Source organism: Myotis brandtii, unplaced genomic scaffold, assembly GCF_000412655.1.
Source record: "Myotis brandtii unplaced genomic scaffold, ASM41265v1 scaffold672, whole genome shotgun sequence".
In the NCBI taxonomy this organism is placed as follows: Eukaryota; Metazoa; Chordata; class Mammalia; order Chiroptera; family Vespertilionidae; genus Myotis; species Myotis brandtii.
Window position 1 is genome coordinate 768741 of NW_005370621.1, and position 17287 is coordinate 786027.

At 39.7% G+C, this 17287-nt stretch overlaps 1 protein-coding gene across 2 annotated transcripts in view; it reads left to right on the top strand.

The window, feature by feature from the left end:
- PIP5K1B (phosphatidylinositol-4-phosphate 5-kinase, type I, beta) overlaps window positions 1-17287 on the top strand; it is a 287643-nt gene that overhangs the window by 260245 nt on the left and 10111 nt on the right. Inside the window, exons 13-14 of one of the 2 annotated variants that reach the window (XM_014529194.1) lie at window positions 13578-13695; window positions 16765-16968. In XM_014529194.1, the coding sequence (XP_014384680.1) occupies window positions 13578-13695; window positions 16765-16806 (160 nt within the window). In that variant the 3' untranslated portion in view covers window positions 16807-16968. Of the gene's footprint in view, window positions 1-13577; window positions 13696-16764; window positions 16969-17287 lie in introns of those variants that run through there. The other variant, XM_014529195.1, reaches the window with a different exon arrangement.

Consider the following 17287-nt stretch of genomic DNA (forward strand, 5'->3'; position numbering starts at 1 on the left):
GGCTAGTCATGGCTAGGGAGAGGAAGCCGGGCATTGCTATGTGACATCATTACCTGGTGCCCACAGCCACCATTCCAGGTTGGGCTCGGCTGTGGGTGGCATTTTGCGCCATGGCAGTGTCAGCTGTGATTTGGTGGGGTGTCGCTCGGGGTGGTGGCGGGGCCTGTGTCCCAATTGGGGGAAACCCAGTGTTGCTTTGTCAGTGCCAGGTCCGCGCTGCTGTTTCTCTGTAAATGGCCAGTGCGCGTCATGGCAGCTACTGTGTTGACCGTCTGCCCCCTGGTGATCAGTGTGCATCATAGGGACCGGTCGGACGGGTGAAGGGACACTTAGCATATTGGCCTTTTATATATAGAAATGAGGAACCAGGAGCTCACTTTCATGACTGGCCCAGTGTTACAACTAATAACCAGAGGAGCAGGGCTTGTATCCAGGCCTCTGCTCTTAGTCCAGGCACTCTCTGAATTTAAGCAAAAGTTTAAAAAAGAGAGAGATTCCATTTAACCTTGATACAGTAACATTTTACTTTACACCCAGAGAAGGAAATGTAACCCTAACTAACTGCTAGCCAGGCATTAAACAGTATTTTACATAGTCATAATAAATTATATCAATTTTCTAATTTTGGAGCCAATCCATGGACAAAGCAGAAAAATTTTGGTTATAACTGCAAAATACCCTATAAATAGTAATAGCCATGACAAAGTAGAGATAAAAAACATTTTAAGTGTATCTAATACAAAGTAAGAGAAATGCAGGGGCAAAGAAAGGGTATAATGTGTGGTTAATGGAATAGAAAGGTTATGTAGTATATCATTCATAGTAACAAAATAACATATAAATAGCCAATGTCATATTTTAAGTGTATCTAATACAAAGTAAGAGAGAAATGCAGGGGCAAAGAAAGGATATAATGTGTGGTTAATGGAATAGAAAGGTTATTTAGTATATTATTCATAGTAACAAAATAACATATAAATAGCCAATGTCAGGAGGAAGTACAGAGTAGGAGGGTCAGTGTCCTTGAGATGGAATCAATAGGTGCTGCCTTAGGCTGAGATTCGTCAAAAGATATGAAGGGAAGATCCAGAGGAAGTGGATGTTACACTCACCTCCTCCCTGGACAAACTGGAATTACAACTGAAATATAGATAGAACAGTCAACCTGAATAACTGACTGAAGAATAGCTGATCAGAAGTCTTATAGCCAAGGATTTACTGAAGAAGCTACATTGAGATTGGTAGGAAGGATGGAGACGAGAAAAAGGCTGGCCCTGCTTACACAGGTGGCGGCTGAGGTTCCAGAGGGATATCTCAGCTGCGAAAGTTCCCCCGAAGAAGAGTGAGGTCCCAACCCCAAGCTGGGCTCCCCAGCCCAGAGCCAGGAAGAGATGCCCACCTAACATTTGGCTGTGAGATCAGTGGGAATTATCTGCCAGGGAGAGATGGGAGACCTCTAGAGACACAGGCGCCCTCTTAAAGGCCCGATGCACAGAATCTCATTTGCAGCCACTCACCCTGGACTCCCAGGGAGGGCAGGTGGAACAGACTAGAGTTGTGTGAGGACCGACGTTGAGGCCCCTGTGCTGAGTCCCTCTCCCACACTGTAGACACCATCTTCTGAGGTGGAGCACTCCCCCCATATGGCAGCAGCCTGGGAGAAAGCAACAGCCCTACCCTCTGGACTCTCCATCAAGCCACCCTACGGAGCTTGCATCCTGCTGAGAAGTTAGCTTCCTGGGCCAGAGTGTAGAGGTCTGGGCAGACTCAGGGAGTGTCAGTGACATTCCCAAGCCTAACTGGCACCTCACCCTCTCCCAGCTCCCACAGATTACGTGGCTTAAGCAACAGAAATTTATTTTCTCAGAGTTCTGAAAGCTAAAAGTCTAAGATCATGGTGTCAGCAGAATTGGTTTCTTATGAGGCCTTTCTCCTTAGCTTGTAGATGGTGTGAAGACGGCTGTCTTTTCTCTGTATGTCTTTGTCCTAATCTCCTCTTGTTATAAGGACACCAGTCATATTGGATTACAGCCCACCTCAATTATCTCATGTAACCTTAATTACTAATTACCTATTTAAATACCTTATTACTAATACAGGCACATTCTGAGGTATTAGAGGTTAGGACTTCAATATATAAATCTGGGGGGTGGGGAGGCGGTGAGGGGAGAGATGCAATTCAGTCCAAAACACTTGGTGAGCAAATATCTGAGTCTGCTTTCAATTCTTTGGCATACCTACCCAGAAATGGGATTGCGGATCATATGGTAATTCTATTTTTAATTTTTTGAGGAACAAGAATATCTAGCTTTCTGGAGATATCACATTCCCTGACTTTAAATTGTATTTAAAAACTACAATACTCAAAACAGTATGATATTGGCAAAAAAATAGACACATAGAGCAATTGAACAGAATTGAGAGCTAAGAAATAAACACATATATGAGCAACATCATCAAAATATCATAGTAGCCAAAGCAAACTATAGATTCAATATAATTCCTATCAAGATATCAATGGCATATTTCACAGAACTAGAATACTCGAAAATTTATGTAAAACCAAAAAGGACCCCGAATAACCACAGCAATCTTGAGAAAGAACAAAGTTGGAGGAATAATGCTACCTAGTATCAAACTATACTACAAGGCCATAGTAATCAAAACACCATGATACTGGCATAAAAACAGACATATGCAACAGGATAGAGAGCCCAGAAATAAACCCATGCCTTTATGGTAGATTAATACTTGACAAGCTTGACAAGGCAAGAACATACAATAGGGTAAAGACAATCTACTCAATAAATGGTGCTGGGAAAATGGGATAGATACGTGCAAAAAAAAAAAAAGAAAGAAAGAAACTTCTTACACTATACCAGCGGTTCTCAACCTGTGAGTCATGACCCCTTTGGGGGTCGAACGACCCTTTCACAGGGGTCGCCTAAGACCATCGGAAAACACATATATAATTACATATTGTTTTTGTGATTAATCACTATGCTTTCATTATGTTCAATTTGTAACAATGAAAATACATCCTGCATATCAGATATTTACAATTCATAACAGTAGCAACATTACAGTTATGAAGTAGCAACAAAAATAATTTTATGGTTGGGGGTCACCACAACATGAAGAACTGTATTAAAGGGTCGCAGCATTAGGAAGGTTGGGAACCACTGCACTATACATAAGAATAAACGTAAAATGGATTAAAAACTTAAATATTTTAGACTCAAAACTGTAAAATCTCAGACATTTCTCATAGCAGTTTTTTTTTCTGATATATCTCCTCTAGCTAGGGAAACAAAAAATAAACAAATGGGACTATATCAAACTAAAACGTTTTTGCACAGTGAAAGAAACCATGAATAAAATGAAAAGAGAACCCCCTGAATGGGAGAACATATTTGCCAATGACACACCTGATAAGGAATTAATATCCACATTTTATAAAGACCTTTAAAAAATTCAACACCTAAGAAACAAACACTCCAATTAAAAAATTGGCAGAGAACCTGAATAGACACTTCTCCAAAGAGAACATACAGATGGCCAATATACATATGCAAAGATGCTCAACATCACTAATCATCAAAGAAATTCAAATTAAAACCACAATGAGGTATCACCACACACCTGTCAGAATGACCATCATCAACAAATTAACAGGTGTTGGTGAGGATGTGGAGAAAAGGGAATCCTCATACACTGTTAGTGGGAATGCAGATTGGTGCAGCCACTGTGAAAAGCAGTACCTCAAAAAAAAAAATGGAACTGCCTCGTGACCCAGCAATTCCACTTCTGGGAATATATACAAAGAAACCCAAAACACTAATTCAAAGGAATATATGACCCCTATGTTCATTGCAGTGTTATTTACAATAGCCAAGATTTGGAAGCAGTGCAAGTGCCCATCAGTAGAAGAGTAGACAAAAAAGCTGTGGTACATTTGCACAGTGGAATACTACTCGGCAGTAAAAAAGAAGGAAATCTTATCTTTTGTGACAGCATGGATGGACCTGGGGGGTATTATGCTATGTGAAATAAGCAGTCAGAAAAAGACAAGCACTATATGATTTCACTTATATGTGGAATGTAATAAACAAAATAATCATACAAACAAAATAGAAACAGACTCATAGATACAGAGAACAGACTGACAGCTGTCAGAGGGAAGAGGGGTTGGGGGTCTGGGTGGAAAAAGTGAAGGGATTAAGCCAAAACAAAAACTCATAGACACAGACATCAGTATGGTGATTACCAGAGAAAAGGGGGCAGAGGGGAAGTAGAAAAGGGGAAAGGGAGGAAAAATGGTGATGGAAAGAGACTTGACTTGGGGTGGTGAACACATAATACAATATACAGATGATGTATTATAGAAGTGTATACCTAAAACCTATATAATTTTATTAACCAATGTCACCCCAATAAATTCAATTTAAAAAATAAAGTATATTATTATAATGGGGAGAAAAAGATATGAAGGAACCCACCAGAAGAGCTAAAAGGAAGTCATAAAAGGAGCTGCCCCCCTAGGGTTAATGGGAGTAGGGGCAGGAGGTTATTAATGTCATCATAAGTCTTCTCTATCACATAATATATTGCGATGTTATTTCTTTAAGAAATTAAGGCAGTGAGAGGATGACTTTTAAAATACAAAAAACTGTGGACTGTACCCCATGTTCTCTGAGCAAACGCCCCAGGAGAATTAGCTATAAAGCACTCATTCGGTCTGCAAACAGAAATGAGAGTGTTCCAGGCTGTAACATTATTGATGACTGTTTCCAGCAGTCCAGCCGGGCTAACGCTCTCCAGTGAAGCCAAACTAATGTTGCTGGGAACAGAAAGCATATTTGTAAATGACAGAGAGGCCTGTGTGGCATCAGAGGACCATTAATGTCTGCTCCCCGAGAGAGTGCTCAGAGGACATGAAGTCCGCCCGACCTGTGACAAGCCTGCATCCGTGCAGACAGCAGAGCACAGAGCCACTGAATGAGGACTGGCTGCTCCTCTGCGTTTGCAAGGGAAGAACAGAACTGGTAGATTACGCTTCCTGAGTGCTTTGTTGCACATAAGGTGCAATTAGCCTTCAGACAGTCTGAATTGAGGAACCTGTGGCAAAACTTGGTGGTGCAGAACCCAGGCAGACAGCCAGACTTTTAAAGTCTCGTTTTTAAGACCACTTCCAGAAGTGGATTGTCCCAAGCTACGAGGCTAAAGAATCTCAGGGCCTCTGGGTTTTGAGGGCATTCCTCCCCAAGAGAAGTGTCCTCGCTTATATAAGTTACCCCTAAAATGGAATCTGGGGAACTCTCAGCCAGAGAAATTAGAAATTGATTCCGAATAGGCTTGTGCCCAGCGAGCCAACAGTACAGTAAGAAAACAGCACAATAGTAGGAATCTTCTCCAATGCCAGAACTGAAGAAAACAAACATGAAATTGATCAGCACAGACATTTAAGTGAAAATCCTTTTCAGAACACATCTTATTACCTTTATTTCCTGGGGTGTCATCAAGGAAGGCTCTGGATGTATTTACTGGGGTTGGATGGTTTATTCTTGTATTATCTCCCTACTCTATTAATACTTACATTTCATTAACTTTTTAAGTAGCAATGGACATACACATTTAAGTATAAAGGTTCCTAAACCCAAATAACACTTTATGCCCTGCGTGAAGGTTTCTTGATTAGGAAAAAATGCACCTTTATCTTCAAGAGTGTGTATAAGCTCTACTAATCTCTTTGCTCAAAGTAACATAACATTCTGTTAAAATGAAATATTTTTACTATCAGTTTCTGCTGAGGCCCAAACCAATAGCAAGGTGTGAGACCACAGGGCTTTCAAAGGAAGTGGTCAAAACCAGTTCTGCAGTCATTAGCTGACCACCCACCTGCGGCCTTTCAAAGCAGTTAGAGACCAAGCAGGGAGTGGGGCACCTGTCCCAGCCCAGCTAAAGGGGCTTGCTTGAGTGACATACTTTGTAGTGTAGGGGACATATATGTGCTTCCTAGTGTCTGACTCAGGTCTGAGATCCTGCAAACTCCCATGATCAAACAAGGAGAGTTTGACTAAGCCACTCACTCACTTCTGTCTCTTTTCCATGTTTTATTTTTCTCTTTAGCACTTCGGAGCAACATAACTATATATTGGCGCAACATAACTATATATTTTAAGTATGTATTTATTGTCTTCCTCAGTACTATGTAAATTCCATGAGGCAAATTTTTTTTTTATTTTGATCTCTGCTACATCCTAGCACCTATGTGGGTGTTTGTGTCATATGTTCATTATCACTTATCATTCCATAACCATGCACATTCCATAGTATCATTTTACATGTAGAACTCAGAAGGGTTAAGAAATGCACCCAATATCACACACATTAAGTAGAAGAGCCAGAATTCATGCCTGTCATGCGTTATCAGCTCAGGTGTCTGTTTCCTGAAAATGTACTCTTATCCTTTCTCAGGTGGCAGACAGTGCCTAATCTACAATTTTTAGGGAAGCAACATGCCAGTTCTGTGCTCCAATCTCACTCAGTTCATACTGAATAATGAGGGTAACAAATATGGAGATTAATGAAATGGTTATGTAGCTTTCACTCAATGCCAAGACATGTTAATAAGTCAGATTATTCAGAATGTACTTACTGGGACTTTACCATATAAATGCCTAATTACATAGGGCTATTTTACAGAGTTTTTCATATATGTCACCTTGTTTAAGAATTAAACTAGTAGAAGCTGAAATAGCTTTATTCTTGTTAAGTATTAGATATTTGTTATTTTAAAATGTTGCTTTGTATAATTATGGTAAAATACACATAGTATAAAATTTGCCATCTTAGCCATTTTAAGTGCACAATTCAGTAATGTCAAGTACAATGACAGTGTTGTACAAACAATTGCCAGAACTCAAAATGACAGTGTTGTACAAACAATTGCCAGAACTCTTTTCATTTTGCAAAACAGAAACTCTATACCTATTAATGACTCTCTATTCCCCAGCTCCCACCACCCTTTTCTACTTCCTGTCTCTATGAATTTGACTACTCTAGGTCCTGCATATAAATGGAATTATATAATATTTATCTTTTTATGACAGGCTTCTTTCACTTAATATAATATTCTCCCTTTTTTAAGACTAAATAATATTCCATGGAGTGTAATACCACATTTTTGTTTATCCATTCATCCATCAATTGACACTTGCATTGCTTCCACCTATTGGCTACTGTGAATATGGGTGTGGTAGTTTGCTAAGGTTGCCATAACAAAGTACCACAGATTAAGTGGCCTAAACAACAGACACTTATTTTCTCACAGTTCTGGAGGCTAGAAGTCCAAAATCAAGGTGTCAGCAGAGTTGATTTCTTGTGAGACCTCTCTCCATAGCTTGTAGATGGCTGTCTTCACACAGTCCTTTCTCTGTGTGGCTTTGTCCTTATCTTCTCTTGTTATAAGGACACCAGTCATACTGGATTACAGCACACCCCAATTATCTCAGGTAACCTTAATTACCTATTTAAAGACCCTATCACCAAATACAGGCACATTCTGAGGTACTAGAGGTTAGGACTTTAAACATATGAATTAGGGGTGAGGGGAGAGAAGCAATTCAGTCTAAAACACTAGGTGAGCAAATATCTGAGAGTCTGCTTTCAATTCTTTGGCATACCTACCCAGAAATGGGATTGCGGATCATATGGTAATTCTATTTTTTAATTTTTTTGAGGAACAAGAATATCTTGCTTTCTGGAGGTATCACACTCCCTGACTTCAAATTATATTACAAAACTACAATAATCAAGACAATATTATATTGGGGGGAAAAATACATACACAGACCAATGGAACAGAATTGACAGCCCCAAAATACATATATGGGCAACTAATTTTTTACAAAGGAGCCACAAACATACAACAGGGAAAGGAAAGCCTTTTCAATAAATGGTGTTGGAACAATTGCAAAGTCACATGCAAAAGAATGAAACTAAATTGTTCTCTAACACTGTACATGAAAATTAACTCAAAATGGATTACAGACTTGATAACAAGACCTAAAGTAATAAAATACAAAGAAGAATATATAGGTACTAACCTTATGAACCTTGGTTTTGAAGGGGTTTTTGTGAACTTGACCCCAAAGGCAAGGGAAGTAAAAGCAAAAATAAATGAATGGGACTATATCAAACGAAAAAGTTTCTGCACAGCAAAAGAAACCATCAGCAAAACAAAAAGGCAACCAAATAAATGGGAGAAGATATTTGCAAATGGTACCTCCAATAAGGAGCTAATATCCAAAATCTATAAAGAACTAATACAACTCAACAAAAAACAAACAACCCAATTAAAAATGGGCAAAGGACCTAAAAATACACATACAGACAGAAGACAGACAAATTGCCAACAAATATATAAAAAGATACTTTACTTAACTGGCTGTAAGGTACATGCAAATCAAAACCATGAGATACCACCTCACACCTGTTAGAAAGATACTATCACTGAGACAAAAAATAAGTTGGAGAAATGAGAACTCTGGTACACTGCTAGTAGGAATGTAAATTGGTGTAGCCACTATGGAAAACAGTATGGGTATTCCTCAAAAATATTAAGAATAGAGATACCAAAATAAAAATAACAAAAAGAAGAATAGAGCTACCATATAACCCAGCAAACCCTTTTCTGGGTATCAACCCCAAAATTTTGAAAACACTTATTCATAAGATATATGTACTACTATGTTCAGTGCAACATTATTCATAATAGACATAGAAACAACCTAAGTGTCCTTTGGCAGATGACTGGATGAAGAAGATGTGGTACATGCATAGAGTAGAATACTACTCAGCCATAAAAAATGATGAAATGTTGCAATTTTACGACAACATGGATGGATCTTGAGAGCATCATGCTAAGTGAAACAAGTCAGATGGAAAAGGACAAGAACCCCCACTCATATGTGGGATATAAAACAGAAAGAACAAACAAACAAAACACACAAACTCATAGACACAGACAATACTATGATGGTTACCAGGGGGAAATGGGACGAGAGAAGGATGAAGATGGTAAAGGGGTGATCGAAGGAGACTACACTTTTGGTGGTGAGCACATAATGCAATATACAGATGATATATTATAAAATCATACACTTAAAACATAATGTTAATGTTACCCCAATAAATTTTTAAAAAGAAAATTTGTACTGAAATATATGTATCTTATAAGTACAAAACAATAAATAATATGCAAAGTTTCAAACTGTGATCATTGAATTTCATTTGTTTATAAAACACCCGGTTTATAATTTAACATAATAAAGACATTATGACTACAAACGATGTTGCTTTGTAAAGCATATTCTACCTACTTATTTTTTCTCAACCTTTTCGGCCCATCTTTACTCTTCTCAAGACAACAAAAATTCCCCAGTTCACATCAAGCATCATATACTGCATTTGTTTTTTGCTGGTTTATATGATTATATTCAAGTTCCTAAGCACATTGGCTTAGCTGCCTTGGTTTTGGCAAATCTGTATTCAGTGTGACCCTGGGCAAGCCACTGCACCTCCCTGGGCCTCAGCTTCCTCATCTGTGAGGTGGAAGTGGTGGGCTGAGAGGTACACAGAGGGGCCAGACAGAGACGATGCAAAGTAGAACAGGCCCAGTATAATGCAGAGGAGAGTAGTGGGGACCCTAGTGAACTGGAGGGGATATGCCCATTTTAAAGGGAGCAGCCACAACTTCATTGCTACTCAGAGTTGCCAGCTGTTCTGGTTTCTCATAAGAAGTTGTGGGAAACTGGTTTTTTGTGGGAATTCCCTATTTCTTAATTTAGCAATAATTCAACCTCAAAAAATCTCGTTTTTACTGGATATATACCTTGGAGTAAAATTGCTGGCTCAAATGGTTTAAGGACTCATGAAACGGTTTTCCAAAGTAGCTGCATCACTTTACATTCTCATCAGCAATGCAGGAGGTCTCCAATTTCTCACATTCTTTCCAACACTTGTTTGTCTGTCTTTTTTATTACAGCCATCCTAGTGGGTACAAAGTGCTATCTCATAGTGGTTTTGATTTGCATTCCCCTGATAAGTAGTGATGTTGAGCATCTTTTCATGTGCTTACTGTCTATTTGTATATCTTCTTTGGAGAAATGTCTATTCAGATCCTTTACCTATTTCTAAAATGCATTATTTACCTTGTCATTGTTGCATTATGAGTTCTCTAGATAATCTGATACAAGTCCCTGTGAGTCTCATTTTTGTCCCCAAACTTAATGCTCAGAATATTCTACTTACTAAGACAGGAAACTATTCTAATACACGTGGAAAACAGTGTAAATAGCAATGTGGTGTTTTTTTAAATATGCCTATTAGATTTTATCAAATTTTGACGATGTGATACTGAGAAAATTGGGTATTTCTTTTTTCTGTAATCATATTCAATTTTAACTAAAATAATTCATAAATGTACCTATTAATACTCTAGGTTTCTTTTATATTTTAATGTTGTCTTAAACAGGCTAGTAGCTTACTCCTAGTTTCCAAAAATAAAAGATAAATATTAGATTGAAAAATATTTGCAAACTGGGTTTGCTTCTGGGGAGGTGAATCTCTGGGTCACAAGAGGTCAGTAGAAAGAGGAGGATGACTTTTTATTTTACACTACAAGTAGTGCCATTTAAATAATTTTAAAAAGAAAAGCACTTCTAGAATATTCTCAGTAATCCCCTTAATCTTAGGAGGGATATCGATAAGATTAATAACTAAACACTCAGACAAGAAGGGGAAAATTTAGTTTTGAATCTCATCAAATAAATTATATGTTTACAAAATAACACAAGATCCATTAGAGCAGTGGTTCTCAACCTTGGCTGCACATTAGAATCACCTGGGAATCTTTTTAAAATCCTGGGCCCAGAAGTCAGGATTTTTAAAAGATTCCCAGGTGATTCTAATGTGCAGCCAAGGTTGAGAACCACTGCATTAGAGGTTTATTTAATTATATATAAACTCAAATGCCCCCCCTAAAAAATAGAAATAAAAACCCAGAGGCACACCACAATTACATATTTTCTGACCATCTTGTTTTTAGTTTTGAGGTTTAAGTAGATAAATAATTGATCTTTCTCATAAGGCTTAAGCAGCAGGATCATTTTGTACCCACAGGAGTAGTGAATGGCATTTTAACAGCTGAAAGGCAAAAGTCAAATAAAGTCCATAACTGCATCATTGTTTTGATCCAAAAAATAACCTGGGTCATGTTTATTGCTACACAGTGCCTCTCAAAATAGCAGCCCTTGAAAACTGGTGATTTACTTAACCCAAGAAATCTGTGAAGGTTTATAACAAACAACAGCTAGATGGGGGGAGCCACATTCACCCTGCTCTTTGAAATCAATTGGAGCAGACTCTGTTTCCCATATTGTATAACCCATCTTAGGTTTTTGATCAGCAAGAGAACTTCTAGCCTGACTGGCATGACTCAGTGCTTGAGCTTCAACCTATGAACCTGGAGGTCACGGTTTGATTCCGGGTCAGGGCACACGCCCGGGTAGTAGGCTCGATCCCCAGTGTGGGACGTGCGGGAGGCAACCAACCAATGATTCTCTTTCATATTGATGTTTCTATCTCTTCCTCTCTGAAATCAATAAAGATTTTTTTTTAAAAGAGAGAGAACTCTTATACTGTGTCCAGAATTTAGGAGAAAATGTATCAAGCCAAAAGTGAAGTGGTTTTAGTTCTTTGATTCCCACATTCTCAAATACCATCAACTGGAAGACTTATGGGAGATTCCTCCCTTCACTTCCTCTTAGCACTGGTCTGTATTCTTATAATTTTCTTTATAATTCAAATTAACATGATTTCTTTTTTTAAGACATATGTGCCCTGAATTGAACCGTGACCTGCTGATTCATAGGTCACCGCTCAACCACTGAGCCATGCCAGCCGGGCTGAATGTGATTTATTAAGATCACACAATTCTTTTCATAAAGAATTTTTGATATTGTAAAGGTCAGGACTTCTAACTATTTCACATACCTTCAACTACTAGATAAATACAGAAATAGAATAGGAAAGGGCAGGGGAATACAATGTCTTCAATATCTCCCATCCTCCTGGGAGGCTCAGACAAGAAACTCAGAGGATGGCTGTAGATGGGGGTTCTCATGAGGGGTGAGCTCTGAGTGGAGCCCAGAAGGGGACAGGCCCTGGTAACAGGGGAGGTGAGAGTGGAAGCCAGTCTCCCACACTCCTGCTCTCAGCCCTACTTACTGCCCAGGGAAAGCCACAGCCCACTGCCAAAGTTAGTTCCCCATCTCCTCTAACACCAGTATCACACTCTTCCACCATTGTCTGCAGATATTTTGCTCCCGCAAAACCACCACATGGCAAATTTCCACAGGTTAAAAACATAACTAACTTTCATTTCAGTGGGGCAAAGATTGTGCATTTCTGAGCCCTTAACTTAATCCCCAATTTAAATACTATGAAAATGGACCGATTACCTAAACAGCAAGCACTGGTATCATGACAAAACATGGTGGTTTCCCTTCATAAATGACTCTTCGATTTGACTTGGGCTTTTGTTGTTACTGAGGGTACATTTAGGCTACCCTCACAAAGCACACGCTCGGTATTCATGTGATTCATTTATGTGTTTATGTAATTCATTGCCACTCACAGTGTAGGCCTTGGACAAGCACAGTGATGGCGAACCTTTTGAGCTCAGCGTGTCAGCATTTTGAAAAACCCTAACTTAACTCTGGTGCCGTGTCACATATAGAAATTTTTTGATATTTGCAACCATAGTAAAACAAAGACTTATATTTTTGATATTTATTTTATATATTTAAATGCCATTTAACAACCAAAAAAATGAGTTCGCGTGTCACCTCTGACACGCGTGTCATAGGTTCGCCATCACTGGACTAGCAGCATGAACATCACCTGGGAGCTTGTTAGACACAGAAACCCATGGGCTCCCACTGAGTCAGAAACTCTGGAGGGTGGGGCCCGGGAAAGTGGGTTTTAATCAGCCCTCCAGGGGCTTCTGATGCACACCAACGTTTCAAAACCTTGGCTGTGGTTAAACCTTTCTTGCCAAAAAGAAGAAGAAAGGAAAAAAGCAATAGAAAGAAATCATCGATGCCAACTATGCACAAGGTTACCTTCTATAAACTAGCAAAGCATGAGTAATACTGTAAGAGGGAAACGTAAGCATCGAGAAGCAACTATTCAAAGTCAAAGATGACAGTGGTCCTGGACAGTCACAGTAATTCTCCCTGACAAGGCCTGGGACCCACAGATCACCTCTCAGAAATGTGAAGAAATGTTTCATATACCGAAGGAGACAGAAAATTCACTATAAGTCAAACCAAATTATTTAAACTCAAGTGAGCACATCTCAGGTGTAACCATATTTCCTTCAAACGCTCAAAAAAACAAAAACGTTATATCCCTAAAACCTTTCCTCGCCTGCTCAACTACAATTTGGGAGGTGTCCTTGGGTTTTGTTCTGGAGGTCACATGCTCATCATTACTCTTCTTTATTTCTCCAGTAAAGGGTTACCTTCCAGTTCAACATTTACCTCAGAAGAGGGGACCATCTACTTGACTTCTGAGCCCAATGCTCTGGAAATGCAGGACGATAACGCCTCCGTGCTCGATGTTTATTTAGTAAGTAATTTCTAGTTTCTTCCCCTTCCCTGCTGGTTTACAAATGGATACAGATCATGGTTTACACAGAACAAGTTCTGTAAGACCAGGCATGCTGGGGTGTTCAAAGAAACAGGGGCACCCTGTCACTTCTACAAATGGTGCGTCTTTTCACAAGCCATGTTTTCCCACCATTCACGTAGAACGTTACACAAAAGAATACTATCTAGGGTAAGGTACTAAATCACCAGGTGTAATAAAAGGGCAGATGCCCTAATGCTGAGCAAAGTGCAGCTCCTCGGTGTTTTTCCCCAAGTAATGTCGTCTTTGACTCAACTATATTGTCTTGTGTGTGACTCTTCATTTGAGGGAGACTGCCTTGAAACCTTGGTACCCTGAAAGGCACCAAGGGGGATTGTGGGAAGAACCTGAATTCAGCATCCAAAATCTTGGCTCGCTCCCTCCCTCCGTAGTCACCAAGCAGCTGTGTGATCTGGGCAGGGACCTCTCAGGCTGTGTCCCCTTATTTGCCAAAGAAGAGAAATAACGCCTGCCCTGCCCACCTCACAGAGACCGTGTGTGTGGACACCCTTTAGTGTCCCTCAGGTTGTCTCTAGAGCAGTGGTTCTCAACCTTCCTAATGCCGCGACCCTTTAATACAGTTCCTCATGTTGTGGTGACCCCCAATTTCATTGTTACAAATTGAACATAATTAAAGCATAGTGATTAATCACAAAAACAATATGTAATTATATATGTGTTTTCCGATGGTCTTAGGTGACCCCTGTGAAAAGGTCGTTCTCAACCCACAGGTTGAGAACCGCTGCTCTAGAGGCATAATTGGATTGTTAGATGAGGCCTAGGACACTACTCTAGACTGTAAACGAGGAGAGTATTTCCCCTGAAAAGTACCTCTCATGCTCATTCTCCACGTCCTTATACACCCGCACAAAATCTCATGGGACAGGGAAATGTTGATTTAGAGTTTTTTCTGCTTTTTAAAGTTTTGCCAAGCCTGAGCCTGTACACCACATCACTGTTCGTGTGCCAGCTCGACGTCGGGAACTGACACCACTGTCTCGTAGTAGCACACCTCCCACCTCATTTTGTGCTTCTCCATATCCCCCAATGTGGCACTGCCTTTCCTAGGTGTACTCTGCAGGACTTCAGTCACCCAAAATTTTACTCCTCAGTCCAAAGCCCTCTAGTGTCTCCCTCTCTCTCCTGGAGTAAACTCCACAGTCCTCAAGGCCCTATCCAGTCTGGTCTCCCCGCCTCTCTGACCTCCGCCCCCCGCCTCTATCCTCCTCACCGATGCTGTTCCAGCCACACTGGCCGCCTCCGTGCTCCTCCTTCAGACCAAGCATGTTTTTGCTCAGGACCTCTGCTCTTACTACTGGGCACCATCTCAGCTGTCCCATGCTTATTCCCTCACTTCCTTCAGGTCTCTGCCCAAACATCTCCTTCTCAGAGAGGTTTTCCGTGAAGACCTACTATATAAAATAGAAGCTTCCTCCCCAGATAAAAATATTATGGAAGAGTTTTTTTTACAACCCCTGCACATCCTGGTTGTGGCAAACAGAATTTTTTCCCACTAAGCAATGCTCCTCTTCACGCTTTTAAAAAGTAAGGTATGTGTATATTGCAAAATCTTCACAGAAGAGTTGGTTCCTCTCCATAACCAAGAAGATAAGAAATTAAATAGAGAAAAAATATATACAGTACTTTTTTTGGTTTCATGCTAAGTTTTGTTACATCTGAAAGTAGAAACCAAGAAAGCTGAAATGAAAGACCATGTGAAACCTCATCTTCATGAGCCAATTGTGCGGATCTTTACAAAAACCAGATTTGCACCAACCGAGGGAGTGTGAGACTGCTGAGTGGGATGTAAGATCACAAGGTGGTTAAATGGCATTGCCGGTACCAGTTCCTTTTCCATTATCCCTTAGTCCTTTGGTAGAAAAGTTGCCTTATTAATCATTTTGTTCCTCCTTGGTAACCATCAGTTTCATCTATGAGAACACTGCTTCTTATCTGGTTTTATTAGGGTCTAATTTTCTTGTTTTATGTCTTTGATATTGAAAGCAAAGCATTTCAGCAAAGGATGGCGCTTGCCTCAGAAGCCATAGGGAAAAGCTGCAGGACCCATCACTGATTGTATGGAGAACAGTTGAGGGTCAAGTAGATAAAAAGGAATCATGGGGGTTGGAAACGGAAAGAGAAGGTGGTGGTGGTTAGCTGGCTGGTGTGGTCTGCTGACCAGTTTTCCCAGCCCAGCTTTTGTTGTGGTTCAGAAGCACTGGAGGACAGGACAGGAAAGGGAAGGCAGAGGGGAGTCAGCGTATGGAGAGAGCAACAAGATAGTGGAAATTCTTCTCCCCAAGGTTGGAGAAAAACTGATGTAACCTCATCTTATTTTGTAGCTAATAACAATAAGGTGTGAAACATTTTTGAGTGTTTCCTACATGCCTGACACTGTTCTAAATACTTTATATATATTAACTTATTTAATCCTCACAACAACCCCATGAGGCAGATGTAGTTACTAGCTTCTACTTTTTACAGATAAGGAAATTAAGGCTCATGGAGATGATGCAATTTGTCCTGGTTATGCAGCCAGTAAACACTAGCCCCGAGCCACACTCTTAACTGCTGCCTGGATTAGGAATTATGCTTCCTTTGCAATATGCAAAGTAGACCTAGAGAAGCTAAACGGCGCATCCAAAGTCAGACAACAAGGTAAACATAGCACAAAAAACGTAGAGGATACAGAGACAACTTGGGTTACTAAGCATTGGTTCTTTTTAAATTTCAATACAGAATGAGAATGTTCAAGAAGAATGGTATGAGGGAAACAGTCTGGTATTGTTGGAAGCAGAGCGTTTTGAAGAATAATAATAATAATAGCCAAACTAAGCATGTGACCTCGGCGTGAGGGAAACAGTCTGGTATTGTTGGAAGCAGAGCATTTTGAAGAATAATAATAATAGCCAAACTAAGCATGTGACCTCGGCCAGGCACTGTCCTGGTGCTCGTCTTACAGTAGCTCTTTCATGAAGGTGGGTGTTATATGTGTCTCCATTGATGCAGATAAGGAGACCGAAGCACCTGATCAGCTCTCTGAGCTGGTAGATGGCAGAGCGGACAGTCCAATCCAGCCCTACCTACACGTGGAACCATGCAGCACCCAATCGCTGTACTTGTTACTGATGATTGACACAAGTCCCACATCCATCACGTTCAGTCATGCTTTTAAAAGTGAGAGATGCAGCCAAAAAAGGAAAGAGTGGAGGTTTTATGTTGAGAATGGCTTTTGTACAATTCCACTTTCATCATTGTTTCCTTTCTATTTGTTTATGGTTCTAGTATAGTCATTCTTTAACCTTCTCATTTCAGGACCCCTTTATACTCTTAAAAGTTATTGAGGAACCCAAGAGTTTTTCTGTATGTAAGTTCATAGTTAAAAATTAAACTGATAATACTCTGAACAATAAAGATAATTTTTTAAAAAATTAAAATGAGAAAGTATTTAAATGTTATTAATTCATTTAAAATAATAACTCTATTAAATGTTTATGAAAATAACTATGTAATCCAGAACAAAAATAAATTT